General features: G+C 32.4%; 2 protein-coding genes across 3 annotated transcripts; one reads left to right on the top strand and one right to left on the bottom strand.

Annotated features, from left to right (window-relative positions):
* Nucleotides 1–554: 554 nt before the first annotated feature.
* On the bottom strand, nt 555–8,149 carry LOC105318453 (uncharacterized). Its single transcript, XM_011415591.4, has 9 exons — nt 7,968–8,149; nt 6,732–6,805; nt 6,578–6,644; nt 3,106–3,181; nt 2,893–2,964; nt 2,122–2,196; nt 1,664–1,793; nt 1,070–1,157; nt 555–700 (listed from the first exon to the last, which is right to left on the bottom strand). The coding sequence occupies exons 1-9, from the start codon at nt 8,056–8,058 to the stop codon at nt 624–626; spliced, it is 750 nt and encodes a 249-aa protein (XP_011413893.3). The 5' UTR covers nt 8,059–8,149; the 3' UTR covers nt 555–623.
* A 259-nt stretch (nt 8,150–8,408) lies between these two features.
* On the top strand, nt 8,409–14,327 carry LOC105318454 (multivesicular body subunit 12B). 2 transcript variants are annotated; one of them, XM_011415592.4, is made up of 12 exons: nt 8,409–8,454; nt 8,567–8,658; nt 8,843–8,925; nt 9,392–9,499; nt 9,872–9,962; nt 10,228–10,360; nt 10,707–10,847; nt 11,555–11,658; nt 12,367–12,384; nt 13,510–13,565; nt 13,897–13,947; nt 14,176–14,327. In XM_011415592.4, exons 3-12 carry the CDS (start codon nt 8,848–8,850, stop codon nt 14,224–14,226), a joined length of 831 nt encoding a protein of 276 aa, XP_011413894.3. In that variant the 5' UTR covers nt 8,409–8,454; nt 8,567–8,658; nt 8,843–8,847; the 3' UTR covers nt 14,227–14,327. The 2 variants fall into 2 exon arrangements, with proteins under 2 accessions (XP_011413894.3, XP_011413895.3); XM_011415593.4 differs by lacking the exon at nt 12,367–12,384.
* Nucleotides 14,328–21,953: the final 7,626 nt, after the last annotated feature.

The raw sequence follows: 21,953 nt of genomic DNA, 5'->3' as shown, positions 1-21,953 counted from the left end.
TTCTTTTTCTTACATATAAATTACAGAGTTTTTATTCGAATGCGAGAAAATTTCACACAAGGTTGATGAATACCAAACTGCGAAAAAATCTTATCGCATACCTAAAGATTATCTACATATGCACTATCTTGAAAATAAGTTTCTTAGAAACCCATTCATCAAAATTTAGTCATCGCGGATAAAAAATGGTTTACAGTTTTCTGAGATGTTACTCTAAACTATGATGTGAAGATCTAAAAGAAAGACAACTACTAGAATATATTTTGCCAGTACAGTGTACAACTTTTGGGTTGTTTTTTTTTTCTTTTAGATAATTTTATGGAAGTATGACTCCTGAAACTGTCTTGACCAAAGTTTTGGAGGCAGGACAGTGTATCTTATGAACAAAGATTTGCACCACCCCCTAATCCAAAGTTGTGGTCATTGATATCCTATAGCATATTTGGTTATTAAGCCCTAAAATACAATATATTCCCGAAATAGTAATAAGATTTTTTCGGCATTGTTGACAAATTACCAAAAAAAAAAAATAATAAAATAAAATAACTAAAATATTCTATTTATAAAACATATATTTACAATAAACATTATTTATTTACATAAAACAAACAGAGACAGCCTCCTCATGACTTTGGAGTTTGAAGTCCTGTGATGATTTTTTGGATGATTGTCCTTGGGGTACCAGCAAAAGATTCCACACCTGAAAAATGGCAAACAGAACATGTACTCATGTTTAAGTATATAAAATCAAAATAACATAAAAACTGACTCAGGATTCTCATACTACAGTGTGGCTCTGAGTTTATATAAAGCCATAAAAAATTGTAAAAAAAATTGCCAAAATTTTGGTGGAGATTGTGAAAATCTTTATACTTTAAAACTCATCAAATTTTTGGGTTTTAGGTGCTTTGCTACAAACAATAATTCTGTCTTGAACTGTTTTACTGTTTTGATCTGCATAGATACTGAGTAGCAATTCAAAGGCCCTGTGACTCGGCATGGAGCTTATATACATGTATGCTTTTTTCTCTAGATTATACATTAAGTGGTCTTAAATGTAATAACTCACGAAGTTTGTCAGACTTCTCCTTCCACAAGTTTTCACTCTGTCTCTGAAGCATCTGTATCACTGCCACGGTTTTACTAAATTTCTCAACCTTGAAAAAAAAATCCCAAACCATTAATAGAACTGAATGATGCAAAACACGAACATGTACCAACATTTCTACTCAATGACCAGCTGCATGTATGCAAAGCTTGCAGCTGCATTGGGCCAACATTTTTTGAAATTTCGGTTTACAGACCCCCGACCCAATTTTTTTAGTCAATGCAAGGGTTCACTGAATCAGGTAATATCTATTAACTATTAACACTGGCATCAAACACTAAATGTAGTTTATTGCAAAGATCAATTCAAATTGATGATACTTCAACAACCTGATTTGAAAGATTCACTGATAATGACTGTTAGTCTTAATCAGGGAATCTTTCAAATTATATTGTAATGAAAAATACATGATACTTTTTTAATGTATATAAATATATTATTTAATTACTTGTAATTGATAACAGACTCAATAACAAATTACTTCCAATTACTTTGAAAAATGTAATTAATTATGCTAAATTACAAATACCCCGTCCCTGATGACTGATAACTCACTGTGTGATTGACATCAGCTACTGTCTCCCTGAATCTGTTACAGACACTGATGGTATCCAAGGGCTCAGGTAAGTATCCGTCCACAATGTCCTGGTCCTTCACCACTACTGGTGGTAATTTGTCAGGTTTCCTATTGAGAGATTTTTTTCAAAATTATTCACGAAAGTGTGATTTTTGTTTGAATCTATTAAAATGCTGAACTTTATATTTGGACTAAAGCCTTAAACGGTTGTCAGCCCAAATACATAGCCAACAGCTTTAAAGAGAGTAAATTCATGGAAAATGGTTCTATCACTGAAATATATTGTCACAATTCTTGATACTTTGATGAACATCAAGAAATTGACGTTCAATGAATATTGATAATGCGACTTAAAATTCACTTTTATCACACTTCTGTATCTAAATTTTGCCTTTATTGTGCAGTGAAAATTAAAATATTCAGTAACAGTATTTACATTGCTTCTAAGTCAGCCACAGCTTTACTGGAATCCTTCAATAACATCTCCCATTGTTTTGACTCAGCCACCAGTCTGAAAAATAAAAATAGCAGGGGTTAAGTAAATGAAATTAACACAATTAAGTTTGACTAAAATTATAAAAGTAACTTTATAGTAGCTTCTTAAAGATAAATGTAGGGGTTTATAGTCTTCTTCATAGAGTAAATTGCCCTGCAGACAAATTACCCTGTGGCAAGACCTGAACAATCCGTAGTATTCTCAGAATGCTAGAGTAGAGCCAAAATATGGTACTACATGTAATGCCTTTCAATTCTCTGATTTTCACCCTACGGTGGAAAGAAGGCAATAGTAAAGTTACTTACTTAAAGTTACGAAAAAAATGCAGAGTTTACCGGTATACATGTATCACAACAACTAGACTCAAACTAAGGGCTACCATGTCCAAATAAATCTACACTATGGACTGCCTCAATCACCTCTACACATTAATACTGATGGTAGCATGAAAGGTCTTGTGCAGTTTCTTCAAACCTTTTATGCAACCATCAGAATTAAAGAGCTTGTGAAAGGTTTGACTTTTATGATTTTATCAGTCTTGTATTTGGCAAAAGTTCTGCTCAAGCTTCCAACATTGAATATTCATCCTATCTTAAATTTCAACAAAAATGCTGTGTAACAATCACATATAATCAATATCTGTTCAAATAATGAAATTGTTTTCTACTTGCATGCGTTTTTAAATTAAAACTCAAGCTTTCTCTTTTATACCTTTTGTTGTAGCTTACAACTGCATCAATAATTACATCCATTTCCAAATTTCCTGGATTCTCTTCAAGGACTCTGGAAAAATGAGAAAAATATTGAATATATCCATGAAAAATTAGTACAAAATCGAATATAGAAATGTTGACGTGGTGGACATTTTTAACGATTTTATGATGATTAAAATAAATGAATTAATCCCATTGCAATTTTACTTGCCTATCGTTGTTACAAGCCTGTTTGAAAATTCCATTTTCTTCTAATTCTGTTATCTTTCGTAAACCCTGATCTCGTACTGTAAATGAAATGAGAAACATAGGTAATCATAGATTACTAAGCTCACCGAGACGGAGCATCACCCTTATGAGACATCACCTTCATAAGACCACCTTTATCATTTTATATGAAAATCATACTTTATGATCTTGGATATTCATGGATTCTGTTTTGACAAAATATCGTATATCATCTGATAAACTTTTTTATGATAATCATATGTTCATATGTTAATCAATACAATGATATAAAATTAAATATTGCATCATGTCATATTTCTAATATAATATATATCATATAATAAATAAAATACTGTAATAAACAATAATGAGATTTGATATTGTAACGTATGATATGACATTGTATTGTGTTATACCTTATTGTATTTGATCACATAATACAATATCATAAAATATAATACAATATAGTATCATATTACAATATCATATTACATAATACATCATAACACTGAAACATGATATTATATTGTATAATATAGAATGATATTGTATTGAATGACACTGAAACATATTTGATACATTATATGATATTATATCATATAAAACAATATAATTTGATTCCAACATTGTATCTTATCAAATGATACAATATTATGTGATATGGTAAAATATTATAAAATACATTATTATATTATACATATTGCATCATATGACACAATAAAATATATTACAATATCATATAATACAATTTCATGTGATATGATAATATATCATATAAACCAATATCATATCATACAATATCGTATGATACAATATTATATAATATTACAATATCATATAATACAATTCCATGTGATATTATTCTATATTACTGAAACCAATATCATATTATACAATATTGTATGATACAATATTATAGTATATACAATATTGTATCATAGGATACAATATAATATTTTGCAATATCTTATGTAATTGTATCATGTGATAAAATAATAAATTAAAAATACAATATAATATTATACAATATTGTATCATAATATACAATACTATACATAACAATATCATGATACATAATCATATCATAAAATATCAAAAAAATTGATACAATATCATATTGTATCGTATAACTTTTTATAATATAACATATGATATCATATTGTATCATATCAAACAATATTGTTTCATATCATACGATACTTTATCATAGGAATCATGTTATATCATTTATCAACAAACACATCTATCTATCGAGCTGGTTTGAGTGAGGTAGGAGATTTCTTTAGCATCCTTGATAATGGAGATCAGGCTCTGCTTCTGAAGCAACCTCTGCATTTAATTTATAATAAAGTTAAATCAACTATGCAAGCTATCATCTATAAAACATGTGACCTGTTCCATAAAAAATAAACCTCATCCAGCATCTGAAACCTATGGCTCAGATTCAGCATTCAAGCCCATCAGGTGCATTTGTATCATAAGACGCATCATCCATGCAATTTTGGTGAAGTTTGGACCAGTAATAACTAAGATATCATCATCAGAGGCACTAGCAATTAAAACCTTAACTTCCTCCAGCATCCACAACCTATGGCTCAGATTCAGCATCCATGCCTGTCAGGTGCATCTGTATCATAAGACACACCATCCATTCAAGTTTGGTGAAGTTAGGACCAGTAATAACTAAGATTTATTTTTTAGCATCCTTGATAATGGAGATCAAGCTCTGCATCTGAAGCTACCTCTGCGATTCATTCATATTACAGTTAAATCAACTATGCAAGTTTGAAATAGTACTATCATCTATTAAACATGTGACCTGTTCCTAAAAACTTAACTTTATCCAGCATCCGAAACCAGACTATGCATTCAAGCCTGTCAGGTGCATCAGTATCATAAGACACACCATCCATGGAAGTCTGGTGAAGTAAGGACAAGTAATAACTAAGATATCATCATCAGAGGGCACCTGTTTAAAAAACTTTATCTAACCAGCTCTTAAAACCTTAACCTCCTCCAGCATCCGAAACCTATTGCTCAGATTCAGCATTCAAGCTTGTCAGGTGCATCAGTATCATAAGACACACCATCCATACAAGTTTGGTGAAGTTAGGACCAGTAATAACTAAGATATCATCATCAGAGGGCACCTGCAACAAAAACTTAACCAGCACTAAAAACCTTAACCTCTTCCAGCATCCGAAACCTATTGCTCAGATTCAGCATTCAAGCTTGTCAGGTGCATCAGTATCATAAGAAGCACCATTCATACAAGTTTGGTGAAGTTAGGACCAGTAGTAACTAAGATTAATCATCAGAGGGCACCTGCAACAAAAACTTTAACCAGCTCTAAAAACCTTAACCTCTTCCAGCATCCGAAACCTATTGCTCAGATTCAGCATTCAAGCTTGTCAGGTGCATCAGTATCATAAGACGCATCATCCATACAAGTTTGGTGAAGTTAGGACCAGTAGTAACTTAGATATTGCTATCAATGGGCACCCGCAACAAAAACTTTAACCTGCTCCAAAAACCTTAACCTCCTCCAGCATCCGAAACCTATAGCTCAGATTCAGCACTCAAGCCTGTCTGGTGCATCAGTATCATAAGGCACACCATCCATGCAAGTTTGGTGAAGTACAGACCAGCAGTAACTAAGATACTGCTATCAAAGGGCACCTGCAACAAAAACTTTAACCTGGTCCAACAACCTTAACCTCCTCCAGCATCTGAAATTTAGGACCCAGATTCAGCATCCAAGTCTTTCAAGTCCATAAGTAGGTCCAGATGCATCATCCATGCAAGTTTGGTGAAGATAGGACAAGTAATAGCTTAGATACAGGACCTGAAACAAAAACTTTAACCAGGTCCGGACGCCGACGCCGACGCCACCGCCGACGCCGAGGGTATAGCATAAGCTCTCCTTGACTTCGTCTCGGTGAGCTAAAAATTGATCATTTTTAACAGTAACATTTGAATTACATTGGCAACAATGTTGTAAATGTTTTTTTCCTTCTCATAGACTTAGGAACGATTAACAAAAAAATAACATCTCTACTAACCAACCCAAACTTAAACACCATGCAAGTGAAGAGAAGGCAAACAAACCATTATTTTTTTAGGCAGCTCTTGCACATTATTTTCTTTCTGTAACGTTTCATTTAGTGTTAAAACTTTGCAAAATTTTATAAACATGAACCTCTTTTAAGTTTAGCCAACTGAATAACAATATTGTATGAAGATTTCAAGAAGACATTGGTTTCTTTACTGTGCAGTACTGGTATCAAAATAAAAATTAAAAAAACGGAACATCCCATTTTTATGAAATAAAAAGAAAAAAATCATTACTGCCCGACCGCATCTGTTTTTGAAAATGTTGGCCTGAGAACCAAAAAATTAATTTTTGATGGCCTTTTAATTGTATAACAGAAAATAATAATGGTCAGTGGTCTTACATTCTTTCTTTAGGTCCTGGAGTCCCTCCATGTTTAGATTTTCTTCCTCCAATTTCTGTAGTGTGTACTACAACACAGCAAAAAATAATTTCAATTACATTATTGATTGATTTATCACAATTTAAGTCTATGCACTGTACATGCATTCACTAACCTCCAAGCATATTCGGTGTAATGCAGCCAAACGTTCTTCTTCTGTTTTATCATTGCCGATCATCTTATACAACTCTGCAAGACAGTAAGTATATAACTAACTTCAGGCTTTTTCATTTCATTCAGACAAGCAATCTTTGATGGACAGACAGAAGGATGGAAATACAGATGAAGGAACATACAGACAGACTGATCACTATAGGGTGCCCGCAAAGCAGGGCCCTATAGTCTGTCCCAAGATATCCTGAATTCAGAATTTGCTTAATTGCTTGATATTTATAAATAACTCAGGGTTGAAACGATGTTCATTCAAAAGTATGAAAAATTTCCAAGATTTCTCAGTCGGAAAGCCCCTATTAGCTTATCAGTTTTTTTTTAATACAATGCTAAAAAATGTGATCTCTAAAGGGATTTTGTATTGCAGCAAGCCCGGATGATAACGTTGAAAAATTGTGCGATATATTCCGAGTGTATTCCGAATGGAGAAAAGATGTAAACATTCCCCATTATAAATCTCCGTAAGGAATCTGTTTTTATTCCTGTGAATTTTTCCAAGTGAAAGATGAAAATGTGTCAATGAAATTATCTTGGAAATTATCCCTTTCATCTATTTCCATTGCCCTTCTTTCACAGGTATGTGTATTTTTATTAAAAATCGTCCAAATGTGCTGCATAACTATCTTGGGACAGACTACAATTATATACATTCTATAGTTTGTGCCAGGCAGCCAGGCTAGTGTTTCTGTCACTTTTTGATGAATTCTAACGAGAATACACAGCCTGTCTAAGAAGTACAATTGAAATTGACAGAAGGAGGAATAACCAAGATTTCTTCACTGACACTTCATCTATTTCTTAAGTTACATTCATGAAACAAATTTCTTACAGAGATTCATATTAGGAAATGTTTACATCTTTTTTTCCATTTCGGAAGTACTCTGGGTACCTCACACAATTTTTGGTTGTGTATTGACTACTGAAACCTGAAGTGAGAGGGGGTTTTTCAAAAAAAACAATGGACTATTAGCGTTCTAATGGAAATATGTTGTATGGGCACATAAGGTTAGGCATCTATGATTATCAAAATATTAAGCAAAAATAGGTGGAATACGTTGTATGGGCACATAGGTATATATGATTATCAAAATAATGAGCAAAAAAAGGAGGAAGCAGAAACTTTGGACAGCATAGTGTCAGATAAGATGTAAAGCTGATCAAATCGGGGACCTGTACTTACCCTCTGATGAATTATTTTCAGTTTTACCATACTGTAGTTGGATTCTAGTGGCAGCTAAACTAGACCTTCTTCTGCTTTTTCTGTCCGACATACTGACTAATATATTTTATTTTGAAACTGGGAGCCAAAAGACTGGTTCATTGGCGAAATGAAAAAGAACTAGTTTAAATACATGTGTAAACCTGGAACTATCAAACCGTGATCGTGGAAAGTTTATTTTGATAGATTTTTTTTTTGTCATCAAGAAAATGAAGTAAAAATTTGTTATCAAAAATTCGTATTCTCAAAGTTATCTATCCGTCTGTGGCCCTTTTCTGATAACTTTTAAAAAGCAGCGCAAAGAGAGAAGTAGTCCCCAGTTTCTCTCCCTTAAATTACCCGCATCCTCGTATTGTCAGGTAAACGCTTCATCAAGCTCAGGTCAACGCTTTAAAAATCTTTTCGCAATCAACAACTTCAACTGAACTTCGTCTTTTTTTTTGCATTGGTATTTGTTATTGAATTGAATTGAATTTAATTGATTTAAGCAGTTCATTAATTGTATTAATTCACTTCTCACTTAAACAGTTTAACGGTGGGTATTCTTTTATATATTTTAGCAGGAAATAATTCTTTAACAGCTGTAAATTTACGTAACCAATGGACTAAAACCGAGGAAAACGAGCAGGAATCTGATAATTTTTTTCATTGTGTATGTATTATACCTTATGTTCAAAATGTTTTTGATAGTCATCATACGTAGAACAGTGATAAAAATTTGTGAATTCTTTTTGCAAACCCGGTTAGTTTAGAGGTTCACTTTACTATGATCTATCGTAATAATGTTTTTATATATTTTATTTTGTATCTCTGTTGTACAGTTATTCTCTTTTCAGGTGACATGGCAGATGTAGACAGACCAATCACTCAAGTTGCCATTGTATCAGATCCAGGAAAGTGTCCAGCTGGATTTACTCTGGTAATATTGTTTGACTTTAAAAAAAATGTTCTTTTTCAAAATTGGGGTTACTCAGTACATAGAATTTCTAGAATTGTCGAGGAGCCTCATGTATACTCATTGAAGGATTACCCATGGACTGATACAATTCATTGAAATGTTTCATCTGTAACTGATTGAAAGATGAGTTCTTTTGTTGATGGGATGTTCAGAATCTGTCAAAGAAAATTTTTCACAGTCCTATAATTTTCTGATCTTAGACTATTTAATTAATCAATTTATTAATATTATAAGTACATAAAGTACATAAACAGAATCCCCGCATATATTAATCATATTAGACATCTTTATTAGATCAGTCTCATCTAGATCACTTAAAATTCCTCTTGTGACAAAAAATAGTGTTCCATAGTCTGCCTTAAAATAGTTAGGTGAATGAGTCAGATGACTGTTTGCATAAGTCTTTTTGATTTTTAAATTAATTTAGATTGATCGTACCTACGATCGTCGTGATGACGCTGATCTGTGGAGAGATGGCTTGTTTGGGAGAAAAGTGGTTCGATATCTCTGTGTAGAAAAAATGCCACCATCACCGGTACGTTTACATCTAATTCAGTGATTTAGAATTAATTTTCAACAGGTATTTTAAATAATTTTTGTTTTTTTACTTAAATGAAGATATAATTCAAAATACTAGTAGTTCATTTCATATATTTTAAAATAGAGTGTTTGACTCATTTATAACAGGAAATTCTTTCAAGATGTAAACTCTAAGTTTAAACACAATTGACGGTTTCTATTTAATTTCTATTTAATTGAAATGTTATGCTCTTGATACCTGTTTGTGCTGGCACATGTTTAAATACATGTAGTAAAAATGAACAGGAAGTTCAAACTTACATTTTGCTTAAATTCTTTAGTGAGAAGATTATATTTGTACAGAGTTGGTTTCTTTCCCTTTTGATAGGGTAGAGATGTATTGGTAGATGTAGCTGTCATCGGAGAGAGAGATGCCATTCCAGCGGGATTTACCTGTGTAGATTTCACAAGCGATACTCGTATGTTCTCTTTTATATAATTACAAGCAAACAATCTCATGATAAGTTTATTATTGTCACTTTAAAGGAATAACATGACATTTTGGTATCAAAAGCTTTTACTCTGGCTTAATCAGCATGTAGTACATGTATTGTAGCATGGTTAAGCTATTTCCATGAAAAATGAAATCCATTTGTATAGCTATTCCTTTGAACTTTGAGATGCAGTTGAAGTGCTTGTATAAGAAATTTTATTTTACTCTGAAACTAAATTTCTCCTTTTCAGGTGAGAAGGCTGTGAAAAAGAAGATGCTGTGTGTAAGATACATGTCCAGTGATTTAACAAATGATGCTATATGTGAACTTATCCTCCTTACAAAGGGAGTCAGACGGCCACCAAATGGGTACACATTGGTCGGGTAAGAATCTGTTTATGTCAAAAAGAACACTCGTTGAGTTGGAGTTTCATATAATATAGGAAGTTATTTCCCTTATCCAGATTAACTGAATTACAACAATATAGATTAGACAATGATATATGCAGTATTTGCTCAAAGTTCGCTGTTGAATATAAAGAACAATTCCATATAAAATTGAAAAGTAGAAAGACCAAAAAACTCTCCTTACTATGTAACCATAAATTTCCTATTAGTATTTTGAATTGATATTGAAGTTTCTAGAGTCAATCACATTTACTAATAGAACAATAAGTATGGTATGGAAAAAAAATGATCACATGGTTCAATAGTGTATTTAATTTACCAGAGAGCTGAATTACATGGGACTGTGCTACAAGATGGCTGGCTTCCGTAAGCCTGGAGTTCAGATGGATTCCCACCAGGGTCATGCTAATGACTCCACCTTCCACACACAGGGCTACACAACTCAGTCCACACCAATGAACATGTAAGTCGCCATATTGATTTCTGGGTAATACTGACTCCTGAGGCGTGTTCAACAGGGAGCGCTTGTCAAAATTCCCTATACCTGCAACACACAAATTTTGGCGAGCGCTCACTCTTTTGAACGCGCCTCTAATATTTGCTTGATTGAGAATTCCCTTTGGTTTATTTTCAGGAATGTTTAATTTACCTATAGATAAATATCCCATATTTTTACATGCATCCAATATTTATGCATCTGTTCTGCCTCGTGTGAATTTCATGTGAAAATAGCAAACAAGGGAATACAGGGCCTAGATGTAAATTCTATCAGGAAGAAATTAAATGATATTCTTGTGAAAATCTTGTATGTTATGTCTCTAAAAATATATCTTACTACACTAAATCTTAAATTTTTTTATATGCAAGAATATTTTTCACATGAAATTTTGATGTTTACTTTTTATATGGCACAATTTGAAGTGAAGTATGATTTTAATTCTGTGTATTATAACCAGGAGGTTCATTGACACTTCTGGGGCTTATATACAGGGACTCAGGCTAATATTGTATGTGATATAAAAAATGCCAATTCATGATTTTTATATCCTTATAGAAAATATCAAAGAAACAATAAAAAAACATAAGATGATTCGGTGAAGAATCATTATATATACTTTTACCACTTATTAGCCTCACCACAATAGTATTACACAAATTTTATTATTACAGGAGTTCTCTAGCCTCCAATTTGCCATACAACCCGACTCCTTACAAAAAGAATGGTCCATTGGAAAGGGGCACCAGCTTCACTGATTCTGCACATACTCTGCAAGGTATGTGTAGTGTAGAAAAGTGTGATCTTTGCGTTGTTGTAAATATGTGTACTGTGTGTGAACCAGTATGAGTATTGCTTGAAAAAATGTATTTTATTTAAAACTTTCTCAAACTAGGTATGGCACAGCTCCATTTTGTGATGTACACTCTTTCAAAATGAACAATAAAGTAAACTTTAACTTTAAATCATTTATCATGTTTATTTTTGGAAAATTTTAAGTTTAAAAGGTCAGTTCAGTTGTTGTATACATAACTATCACCTATTGATCTGTAGTTCAAGTGTTCGGTTCTTGGGTTTCAACATTTTTTATCTTTTCACATATTTTTAACATGTATTTTATGGCCAAATACTGTAAAAAAAAAAAATGAATTGAAATTTTTGATAAAATTTGAGAATGGTTAATTTACATCTATATACCAATATGTCAAGGTATCCCATACCCCAGCCACCTGCAATACCAGTATTTTAATATGAACGACTTGATAATTTTTATAGTTTCTTTTTTTTTTCACTGGAATGATTTCAAACTGCATGAATTCCATTTAGTGATGATTTCCAACACTGAATTACATTTGTAGATATTTTATTTACAGTATTTTATATTATATATTTTGTTGTACTGGTAAACATTTTTCACTTCTTCTTATAAAAGAAATACATTTTGTTTATGATTTGAGTATTCCTTCAATGATTTTGTGTTCTCCAGGAAGCCACACAGTAACAGGTTATTACAAAGTCACTAGCTCATTCCATTTCTGGCTGTAGCATGGGCACAAACTCTGCCTCTTCTGCTTTATACATTGTTGCTCAACAACAGTCCATCTGAAGAATTTAACTAATAGTTAAGGTCTAAACATCCTAACCGACTTCTATAACCATATTTTTAATGCTTCTTTAGTTCAGCCTTCTGACTGAATGTCACAAACGTATGAAATAGAAAAGCACCGTTTCTTAAAAAAAAAAAAAAATTCTGAACTTTTTAAAATTTTAAAGTATTCTTGTACAGTACTTATGGATGTTTATCTTTTTTCCTTATGCTTTTATGCTTTGTTTTAACATGGTTTTATTTTTATTTTATTTGTATCATTTCATCCCAACAAATTTCTTAAATATCTTTTTACACAATAGAAAATTCTTTTTTTAGTCTAATTACATGCATTTCTCACATAGCAGTATATATATCTTACAATTAGTTACTAACTTTACAATTTGCTTATGGTAATGTCTGATCAATAATACATAATTATCCTGTATGAAGAATTTTTTTGCCCCTACCCCCCCCCCCCCCCTCCTTCTTTTTGTTAAAAATTATGATTTGACAAATTTCAAATTAATGGCAATAAATTTTTGGTGAGGCAATTTATCAGTTGACTTCCATATTATATGTGTTGAATGTTTGTATGAACCTTAAACCATTTTTCATAAAAAAATAAAAGTAGGGTTAAAAAAATATTTTACTTGTGTATATAGACTTGCATGTTCATAAGGCGTAAATTACCCCATGTACAGTAACAGAATTACTGTACAGATATTTAAAAGCAAGAAGTTTAAATAATTTTCAGGCTTCCATGCTTTCGCTTTTACATTCATTTGGTAAACATTGAAATGTCAGAGCCGGCTGTGTGCACTATACCATATTGTTATGTATGATTCTTTGCCATGCAGCTTGTCAGTAATTACTGGTAAATGCTATTCATTGTTTTGATGACGGAGTAAACTCTCTTCAAGTTGGTAATAAGCACGTAAAATGTACAGTGTATCTTATATAATATTATCACAAAAAAATTCTTCAAAAAAGTAATGAGCTTGCAAGATTTAAGTGCCTAAATTTTCTTTTTTTTATGTACAGCTCTTCAGGGACTACCATTTGAATTGAATCGCAAGGTGTTTAGTGATGACTTAGATGTGAGTATGAATTGATGTTAATACATCCTTGCACCTAGTTAGTGGATTTTTTCACATGACATAACTGTCATAGGATGATCTGAAAATAGAAATTTGGATTTCATCATAACATATTATACAAATGTATTGTAAAAAAAAAAAATATTAAACCCAGGACAGAATATCACATTATTCTTTAAATTTTTTGTCTGTACAAGTTCTGAATAAATTTTATTTATAGATGTTAGTACATGTATGTGTTTACATGATTATCTTCATTGTCCACCACAGAATGGAATCTTCATTGCATCTGTCTTTATTACTTTAAAGCAAAATTCTGCTGTCTTTTCAGATATCAATTCCACAGATTCCTTACAAATCTATCATGGATATAGAAAATCAGGTCAGTTAGAAAGGACACAGTTTTCAAAATGTTTAATTTTGGTATTTACAATGTACTGTAAAGATTTTTTTCTAACCAAAACAAATTTTATACTGTAAATTATTTTTGCCACCCACACCAATTATAATTTAACAACCCAAAAAAAAATTTCATAGTGGCATAGGTTGTCAATTGTCATATGATTAAAATGTTGATGTTTTAATGACTGGTATATGTATGTGCTTGCAGTATAGCTATGACTTCTCAGTGGAGCGGTCAGCTGCAGCCAGAGTACCATAATCACTGATGATGACGCACAGCCTCACCCAAGACTGCCCCATGGATTCAACTGGATTGAATTTGCTTTTCTGGTAGACTGTGACCCACACAAAAAAAACAAACCATAAACAAAGCTGGACTACTATTTAATATGTACATTTATTTTGATGACAGCAAGCTTACTTATTTTGTTGTTCTTGTTGGGTTTTTTTTTTACTATACTTATAGGCAAAAAAATTCAAACATGTTTTTAAACAAACCCAGTTTTGGTGAATGTTTTGCATTGGATTCAGTGTAGCAGATGTTTTGGGTTTATTTTGTGTGTATATGTATGACATGATTATTGTCATAATATGCTAGAGGTTTATTATTTTCTGAATGGGAAAAATTGCTCTATTTGTCTCCACAGTCATTGTTTTGTTACAAACAGTTCATAAACAGATTACTTCATTGCACTGTACTCTGTATTCAATAACAAATGATGCAAGATTTTTTTGTTCTTGCATCAACAGCATTATCTTTTAAAAGAATACATGTTTAAGAGGTATATTTGAAATTGATTTCATTAGTATAGACAAACTGTGAGTGAGTGATGAAGAAAGAGAGATGCGTATGATTTTTTTTTTTTTACGAAATGTTTGTGGTACATGTACCAATAAAGTTCATTCTTATTACAAGTGCTGATGTTGGCAATGCTGAGTTTTAGGACAATGTCTGTGATATGGAGTGTGTTTTTTGTGTTAGATATAATTGTAGTGCTCAAGGTTATTAAAAAACTGTATACAGTAACTATTCAAAATCATAGTTGGAATTAAAATCCACTGCAGTCAACACCATAGCATGATGGATGAAAAAAAAAATAACAAAAATTTATTGGACGGAGGGGGGGGGGGGGGGTGTTAGGGGTAGAAGGAAGATATTTCTTCCTTTTAGTTTATTATTGGTTTTTTTTTTTGTATCTCTATCTTATATTTTAATGCAATATATGTCAGTGATCAACTAGTATCGGTATATTAAAATAAATATTGCTTCAACTGTGATTGATTGTTTTTTTTTTCTCAATTTATTATAAAGAAACATAAAAGATGCCATGTGGTGTATTGAATCTTAAAATACAAAAATGACACCCTCTGAGAGGTTATAGTGCTCAGGTGACCGTCAAGGTCTATAATAATTGACGCTTTAACTATCCATAAAGTAAAATTTTGGTGTAGCATTCCACCTTTAGGAGTGAATTTGATAACTGATTTTAAAATTTAAACATTTATTAAAGTCTTCCGTTTTCAACGGAAGACCTTGTACTGATTCTGTTAGTAATTCTTTTTTTTTTTACTAACAGGTTTACTAAATGGTTAATATTTTGATATAGCTGTCGGTGGAAAAGTTGTTTATTACATAATGATGTTATCAATGTTGTTACAAAATTATTTTGAACCGGTATTGCTTAATATGAGTGTAAAAAGCTTGTCTTGTTAAAGACCCATTCCTGTAAAATTTTGAACTATATTACCGGCACGTAGCATCAGAGGGGGCCAGTGGGGGCCTGGCCCCCCCACTTTTTCTCGCAGCAACTAATTTACTAATTAATAGAATTAACATGGAGTTGGCCCCCCCACTTTTTTGGAGGATGTAAAAAATTGATATGAAAATAAGGAAAATAGGATTGAAATTAAAGTTGTATACTACATACTACGCTAGCCCCCCCCCCCCCCCCCCCGGATTAGGATTTTGAAGATTTTGGGAAAGTGTTGTTTCCCTTTTTTTTTTTTTTTTGCTTGTCAAGATTTTTTGGATGAGTCTGCCCCCCCCCCCCCCCCCACTTTCAAAAACGATGCTACATGCCTGTATTAGATTAAATAAGTGATGTCTCTACAGTGGTTGCCCCCTTTTATTTGAAAGTGTTTGCAGAGAGAGAGGGTGGGAGGAGGGGGGAGGAGAGAGTACAAGTATAAGTTTTCGTATTTAACTGTTTAAGTGGGTACTAATCATGATTTATGATCATAATATCTATTCATATACATGTACATGAATAGATATATGATAGATCATGTATAATTAGGATCAACGCCCCACTTTGATGGTGCCGTATAATGATCAGTATGTTCCCCTGTCCGTTGCTCTCTGCCCTCCGTCCGAATTACTTTTCCCAAGTAATTCGAACTTCTAATACTTCATCATCCACAGTGTACCTTTGGATAAAGAGTGTATAGTGACATTGAACCAAGTTTCTAGGTAAAAAAGTGAGAGTCAGGTGTCCAGACCATATATTCTCCCAAGTTGGCCGAATCTTGCACCCACATTTATGTAACTTACTTTCATGTACTTCTAATACTTCAGCTACAGAGTGCCTTAAGCTAAAGGGTGTCCAGTGACCTTGAAAAAAATCTGGATCAAAGGTCAGGGTCAGATGAGACCTGTTTGAAAATTTTTTGTCTAACCATAATTATATTTATCTCCCAATGATTCTGTCTGGCTCATACATTACTATAAATAGTACTTGTAAGTAAAGGATGTATAATGACCTTGAATCAAGAAACTTTTTGAATTACACGGTCATTTCACATACCACTGTGTTTCAATAAATTCTTAGTCAAAATTTAAGACTAAAACAAAGTTGCATTATTTAAACGGCCGGGTCCTCAAAGAGGGACACCATTTAAATGACGTCAGGTACATTGAGTTTAACTCAGATTGTTTTGCTTTAAGGGCATCAATCACCTAAAGTGTCTTTGTAGAGAGTCAATGTTAGAGCATATGTAACTATACATTGTTGTCTGGATCGTGTGTTCTCTCTCGTGGCAATAAGCTAGGTCATGCTTCACATAAACAGTTCTTGCGGTTTATGAGTACCCAGTGATCATAAACTTAGTTTATAGTTCAAAGGTCAAGATCATTGCAATCATCAATGAAACAGGTGTCTTTTCTATGTTGTCTCCTTCTTGTGTCAAATCCAGTTTTAGTTTTACCAAAAAAAGTAAGGGGTGTGCTGTGACCATGAACTATTTTTTTCAGTGAATAGTTACGAAAAGTGCTTTTCAATGGCTCATCCTTTAATAAAGCAGGGCTATTTGAGAAGTTCAAGATCCCAATGATGTAAAGTTGTGAAATACAAAGAAAAGAAAATAAATTAAAAATAGGATCTAAACTCTTTTGATCGGTCAATCTCTTTGCAGCGAAAATGTATTATTATAAATATGGCATTTGCTGTTAAGCAGTTGCTGATAAATTCGATCTTGTTTTTACTAGACTGAATTATTACTGAATTGGAATTGCTGTCCCGGCCGTTTTAACGGCCACCAAATTTTTTGAAAATATGCCTCTATCACACATGTTGTGAAATGTTGTACACACTGGATTATGATATATTTATATCTGACATAAAGAATAGGAGTTGATGGAATTCAGAAATGGTTATTGATAAGTAGTTAACGTTAAGGCAGGGTCCCAACCACCACCCCTCCTCTCCGTCCCCCCCAAATAAAAAAAAAAAAACACACACACACATGATTGTCAATCACACCTTTCCCTGACATGTTTTTTTATATTCATATTTGACTTGTACTAAGACTCATACAATAAGGGGCTGATGCATGTCATCCATTTACTCATTAAAAGGACTAGTGTATAACATCATGACTATTATCATATTGACAATCTTTTTTCGACACCAAGCTGCAAAGGAAGTCTTCCTCGTTGCTTTGCAACGAGCTCGGCTCTAGTTTGTAATTGGTAGTAAAAAAAAAATGTTTGCATGTATACAGAAGAGCAATATTATGCTGACTTGGGAAATTAAATGTTCAATCAGTTATGGATTGAGAGTAAATTGATATGCCTGCATGTTCAATTTTTAAAAGTGAATATTATTACTTGTACATAAATATTACTAGTTATGCTTAACAACGAAGGGCAAACAAAGATAACTTTTTTTTGGTTTATATATCAGTCTCGTCAGGACAAAAATGAATTAACGAGGATGTAAACGGTTTTTTAAACAAATAAACCAATAATGATATAGTTATTCCGGTGGAAAACGTGTGTGAAAATAATTGCTTCTCTACACTATGTTTAATTATACGTGTACATTTAGTGGCGTTGCGAAATTCTCGTAAGGATATAAAATGCATGGTGACAAGTTCCAAATTTTGCTCTATTGAGTCCATGCAAGTTTGTGTATTAGAACATTAAACAGATAAATTCAAGTTGAGCAATACAAGTTGTATTTATTTTTATTTCATTGCCAAAACGTAATTATAATACGAAGACGACACATGCACCAGATGTTATATATTTTTCTCCTAATTAAAAGCATATACATGTATTCCTAACAAATAATTAGAAAAAAAAAATGTGTTTTTCATTATAAGAAAAATATATAACGTCAGGCGCCTATGGAAAGCAGAATTTGAAATAAAACCTCTGTGAAAAATTTAATACCGGTATATCAAATATTCAAAGGAAATATATTTTCTCGAATCTATTCTCAGTCAAATAGATCTAATTCCTATCTGAATTTGGCTACCTTATATTAAATATTTTTTTGCTTGCCCTCTCCTCGGTCAAACTTTTTAGGAAAACATTATGAGTCAATATATTTTCTATAACTTGCATCTAAAATGATTAAACATTAAATTTCTAATGTATGTGAATATTTTTATATTCAAACAGTTTGGGAAAGTTCCAAACATTTTTAGACGGAGGCTGTGTAACAGCCTCCGTATATTGTGATTGTTTTGCCCGTGACGTCAAATAATGAGGATTCCTTAAGCACCATCTAGCGGTGAACGAAATAATGAATAATTATGAGATTCAATGAATAAACATGGCATGCTTCTTTGTCTCTGTCGTACATGTATATCGTTCGCGTATTATCAATCAATCTCCCGCGGAGACGTATCTTTCTTCACCGCTGCAACCCCTCCCCCTCCTACCCCCCAAGTGATTTGGGAAGTCAGTATGTCCTACAGGCTGATAAGTGTTGCGCGGGGGGGGGGGGGAATAGTTAGAATTGACAAAAAATATTTTATATGATGCAAACAATGGCCATTATATATATCATTAAAACTGGAACCATATAACTGAACTTGAAGTCTCTGCAAATTCAAAATAAATAGCAAAATTTAGTTCATGTGTTTATTGTTTCCATAGTCTGTGTTTATTGTTTCTATAGTCTTAAAGAGAGAGAGATGGAGAGAGAGAAAGAGAGAGAGAGAGAGAGAGATTTCTGTTAAGTAAAAAGAAGTATACGAATTAAACTTCCCAAACAAAGTATATCAATCTTTAAATCAAACATCACAAACCATGTAGAATACTTCATTGTTAGGCATACTTCTTTTCTCTTTGCTAGAAATCAAACTTCACAAACAGTAAAGAATACATGAACCTCGTTTATAGACATACTTCTTTTCTCTTTGCTTGAAATCAAACATCACAAACAGTGTAGAATACATGTACTTCATTGTTAGGCATGCTTCCTTTCTCTTTTCTTGAAATCAAACATCACAAACAGTGTAGAATACTTTTTTGTTAGGCATACTTCTTTTCTCCTTACTTAAAATGAAAACTATAGGAACAAATCTTTTCCCCTTATTTTGGATAGAACACGTGATGCACCTCACGCGTTGATCGGTTAACAGGGGTAACGCGTGGACTCGGACTGAAACTGCATGCTGGATTCAATCACAATGTATACTATATTCTTTTGTCGAAACTAATTTTATGAATGTATATTATTAGTATATTTCAAATGAATGTGAATAAAATCGTGCCCAAAAAGAAAGCTCTCTCTCTCTCTCTCTCTCTCTCTCTCTCTCTCTCTCTCTCTCTCTCTCTCTCTCTCTCTCTCTCTCTCTCTCTCTCTCAACAAGCTTATAAGGTTAAAACAAAAGAACAACACTAATTATTTTAAAGGGACTTGGACACGATTTGAGCTTAAAATTTCAAATTTCATTTTTCCAATTTCAATGTTTGGAATGGTTAATATGGGTACATTTAATGCTTTATCAAAATTTGAAAGTCAAATATTGAGTAATAAGCAAAATACAGAGTTTGAAAATCTTTGTTTTGTAAACAAAGCTCAAGCTTTGTTATGGTAAACATATTTGTTTTATTGGTATAAGTCTCAAGCAAATGTTGCTTTTTTCTGTTTATCATACTACTAGTATATATGAACACATTGAATCAGTTTACCTTGTTTGCAACGAGTCATTCGGTCAAAGAAATGGTTATTCCATAATTTACAATATTTGTAAACAAATTAATATAAGATTCGATCGAGCTTTGTTTACATAACAATACATGAATTCATACCTACATGTATGTATCTCTCTCAAAAATATTCTAACATGATAAGCGGTAAGCGCGCTGATTTTCCTTAAATAAAAAAGTCATATATTGTCATTAGTTTAGTTTCCTCCGAAATGATGCCTCCGTCTATCAGTACTTTCAGTACTTTGATTTTGTATGTCATCGTCTTTATAAATGAAAAATAATGCCGGAGGGTGGGGGGGGGGTGACTATTGGAAGGACTTGACTTTTATAGCGCTATAGATTTATCTTTTAAATTATTCATTCACATTAATACATCGTAATGAGATATTTCTTTTTTTTAATCAATAATTAATAATTTGTCATAGCCCAGATTTTACGGAAAGAAGAAATTGTTCCCTATTCTACGGATTAGATGTGGATACATTCTGTGTTATTTTTATAACCGGTATTATTATTTTTTTGTTCGTACTAAAAACTAATACTCTTTTTTCATTCTAATTAAATTTAGCTGTTGCCGAAATTCGAGAGCGGTAGCTTATTAGAACAGTTGATTTCAATACCCCCCTTCAATTTATATACATTATTGTAATTATGGCGCCCGGAGCGACCGTCACTTTCTCATCAATAATATATTGTAATATTTATACTGTATATATAGTTAATTTTCGAATCATATGTTCAATAAATTATAGTTGAAGTGAGCTTGAAGGTCAACAAATTTTCCGGCATCAGATAAACATTAAATTTTTAAATACAAGTTTTATATGGCAACAATTAACGATTATATTTATTTAAAATATTATATATATCCAAACTTATAATATTATTTTTTTTTTCAATTTATCTTTATGTAAAGCTCTTCTTCTCGAGCAGGTTAATGTAGTCTAAATATGGTCACGACTATACAGCCCTCTTAAAAACATTAATTAAAATCATTTCGTGTGACACAAAATTAAGATACATAAACACGATAAATCAAGTGACACTAAAAGCTAGAGTAAACGAATCTGGGAATTGAATATCACGCCAAATCGACACTTTAAAACCATCTGAAGTGCAACCATAATGCAACGCATGGCTTGAATAAAAAAAAAGCTAAATACAAACATTGATCACCCATGTCAATCCCAACAATGATTTCAACAAAGGGATCGAAGAAACTGGGGAAAATTACTATATACATGTAGTATAAAATTAATAAATATACAGTATAACCGGCGTCTATTGATAAATCTAGCAATATAGCCAGGCGGAATCTCAGTATAGATAAGGTAAGACATAATAAAATGTTCGCATTCTACGGACTTTATCTTTGTTACTTAAATATTAATATATGAACCAATATATATAATATTTATCAATTACTATATAAGTGCCCCTATCCCGTTATCTATTTTAACAACGTAAATACTTGCGCAGTGACCCTTTTGTTACCAAATTAGAGACCTTTAGAAAACCAGTACATATAAAATGCATTACCA

This window comes from Magallana gigas, chromosome 2, assembly GCF_963853765.1.
Source record: "Magallana gigas chromosome 2, xbMagGiga1.1, whole genome shotgun sequence".
Taxonomy (NCBI): Eukaryota; Metazoa; Mollusca; class Bivalvia; order Ostreida; family Ostreidae; genus Magallana; species Magallana gigas.
This window is presented reverse-complemented; position numbering and strand designations above follow the sequence as displayed.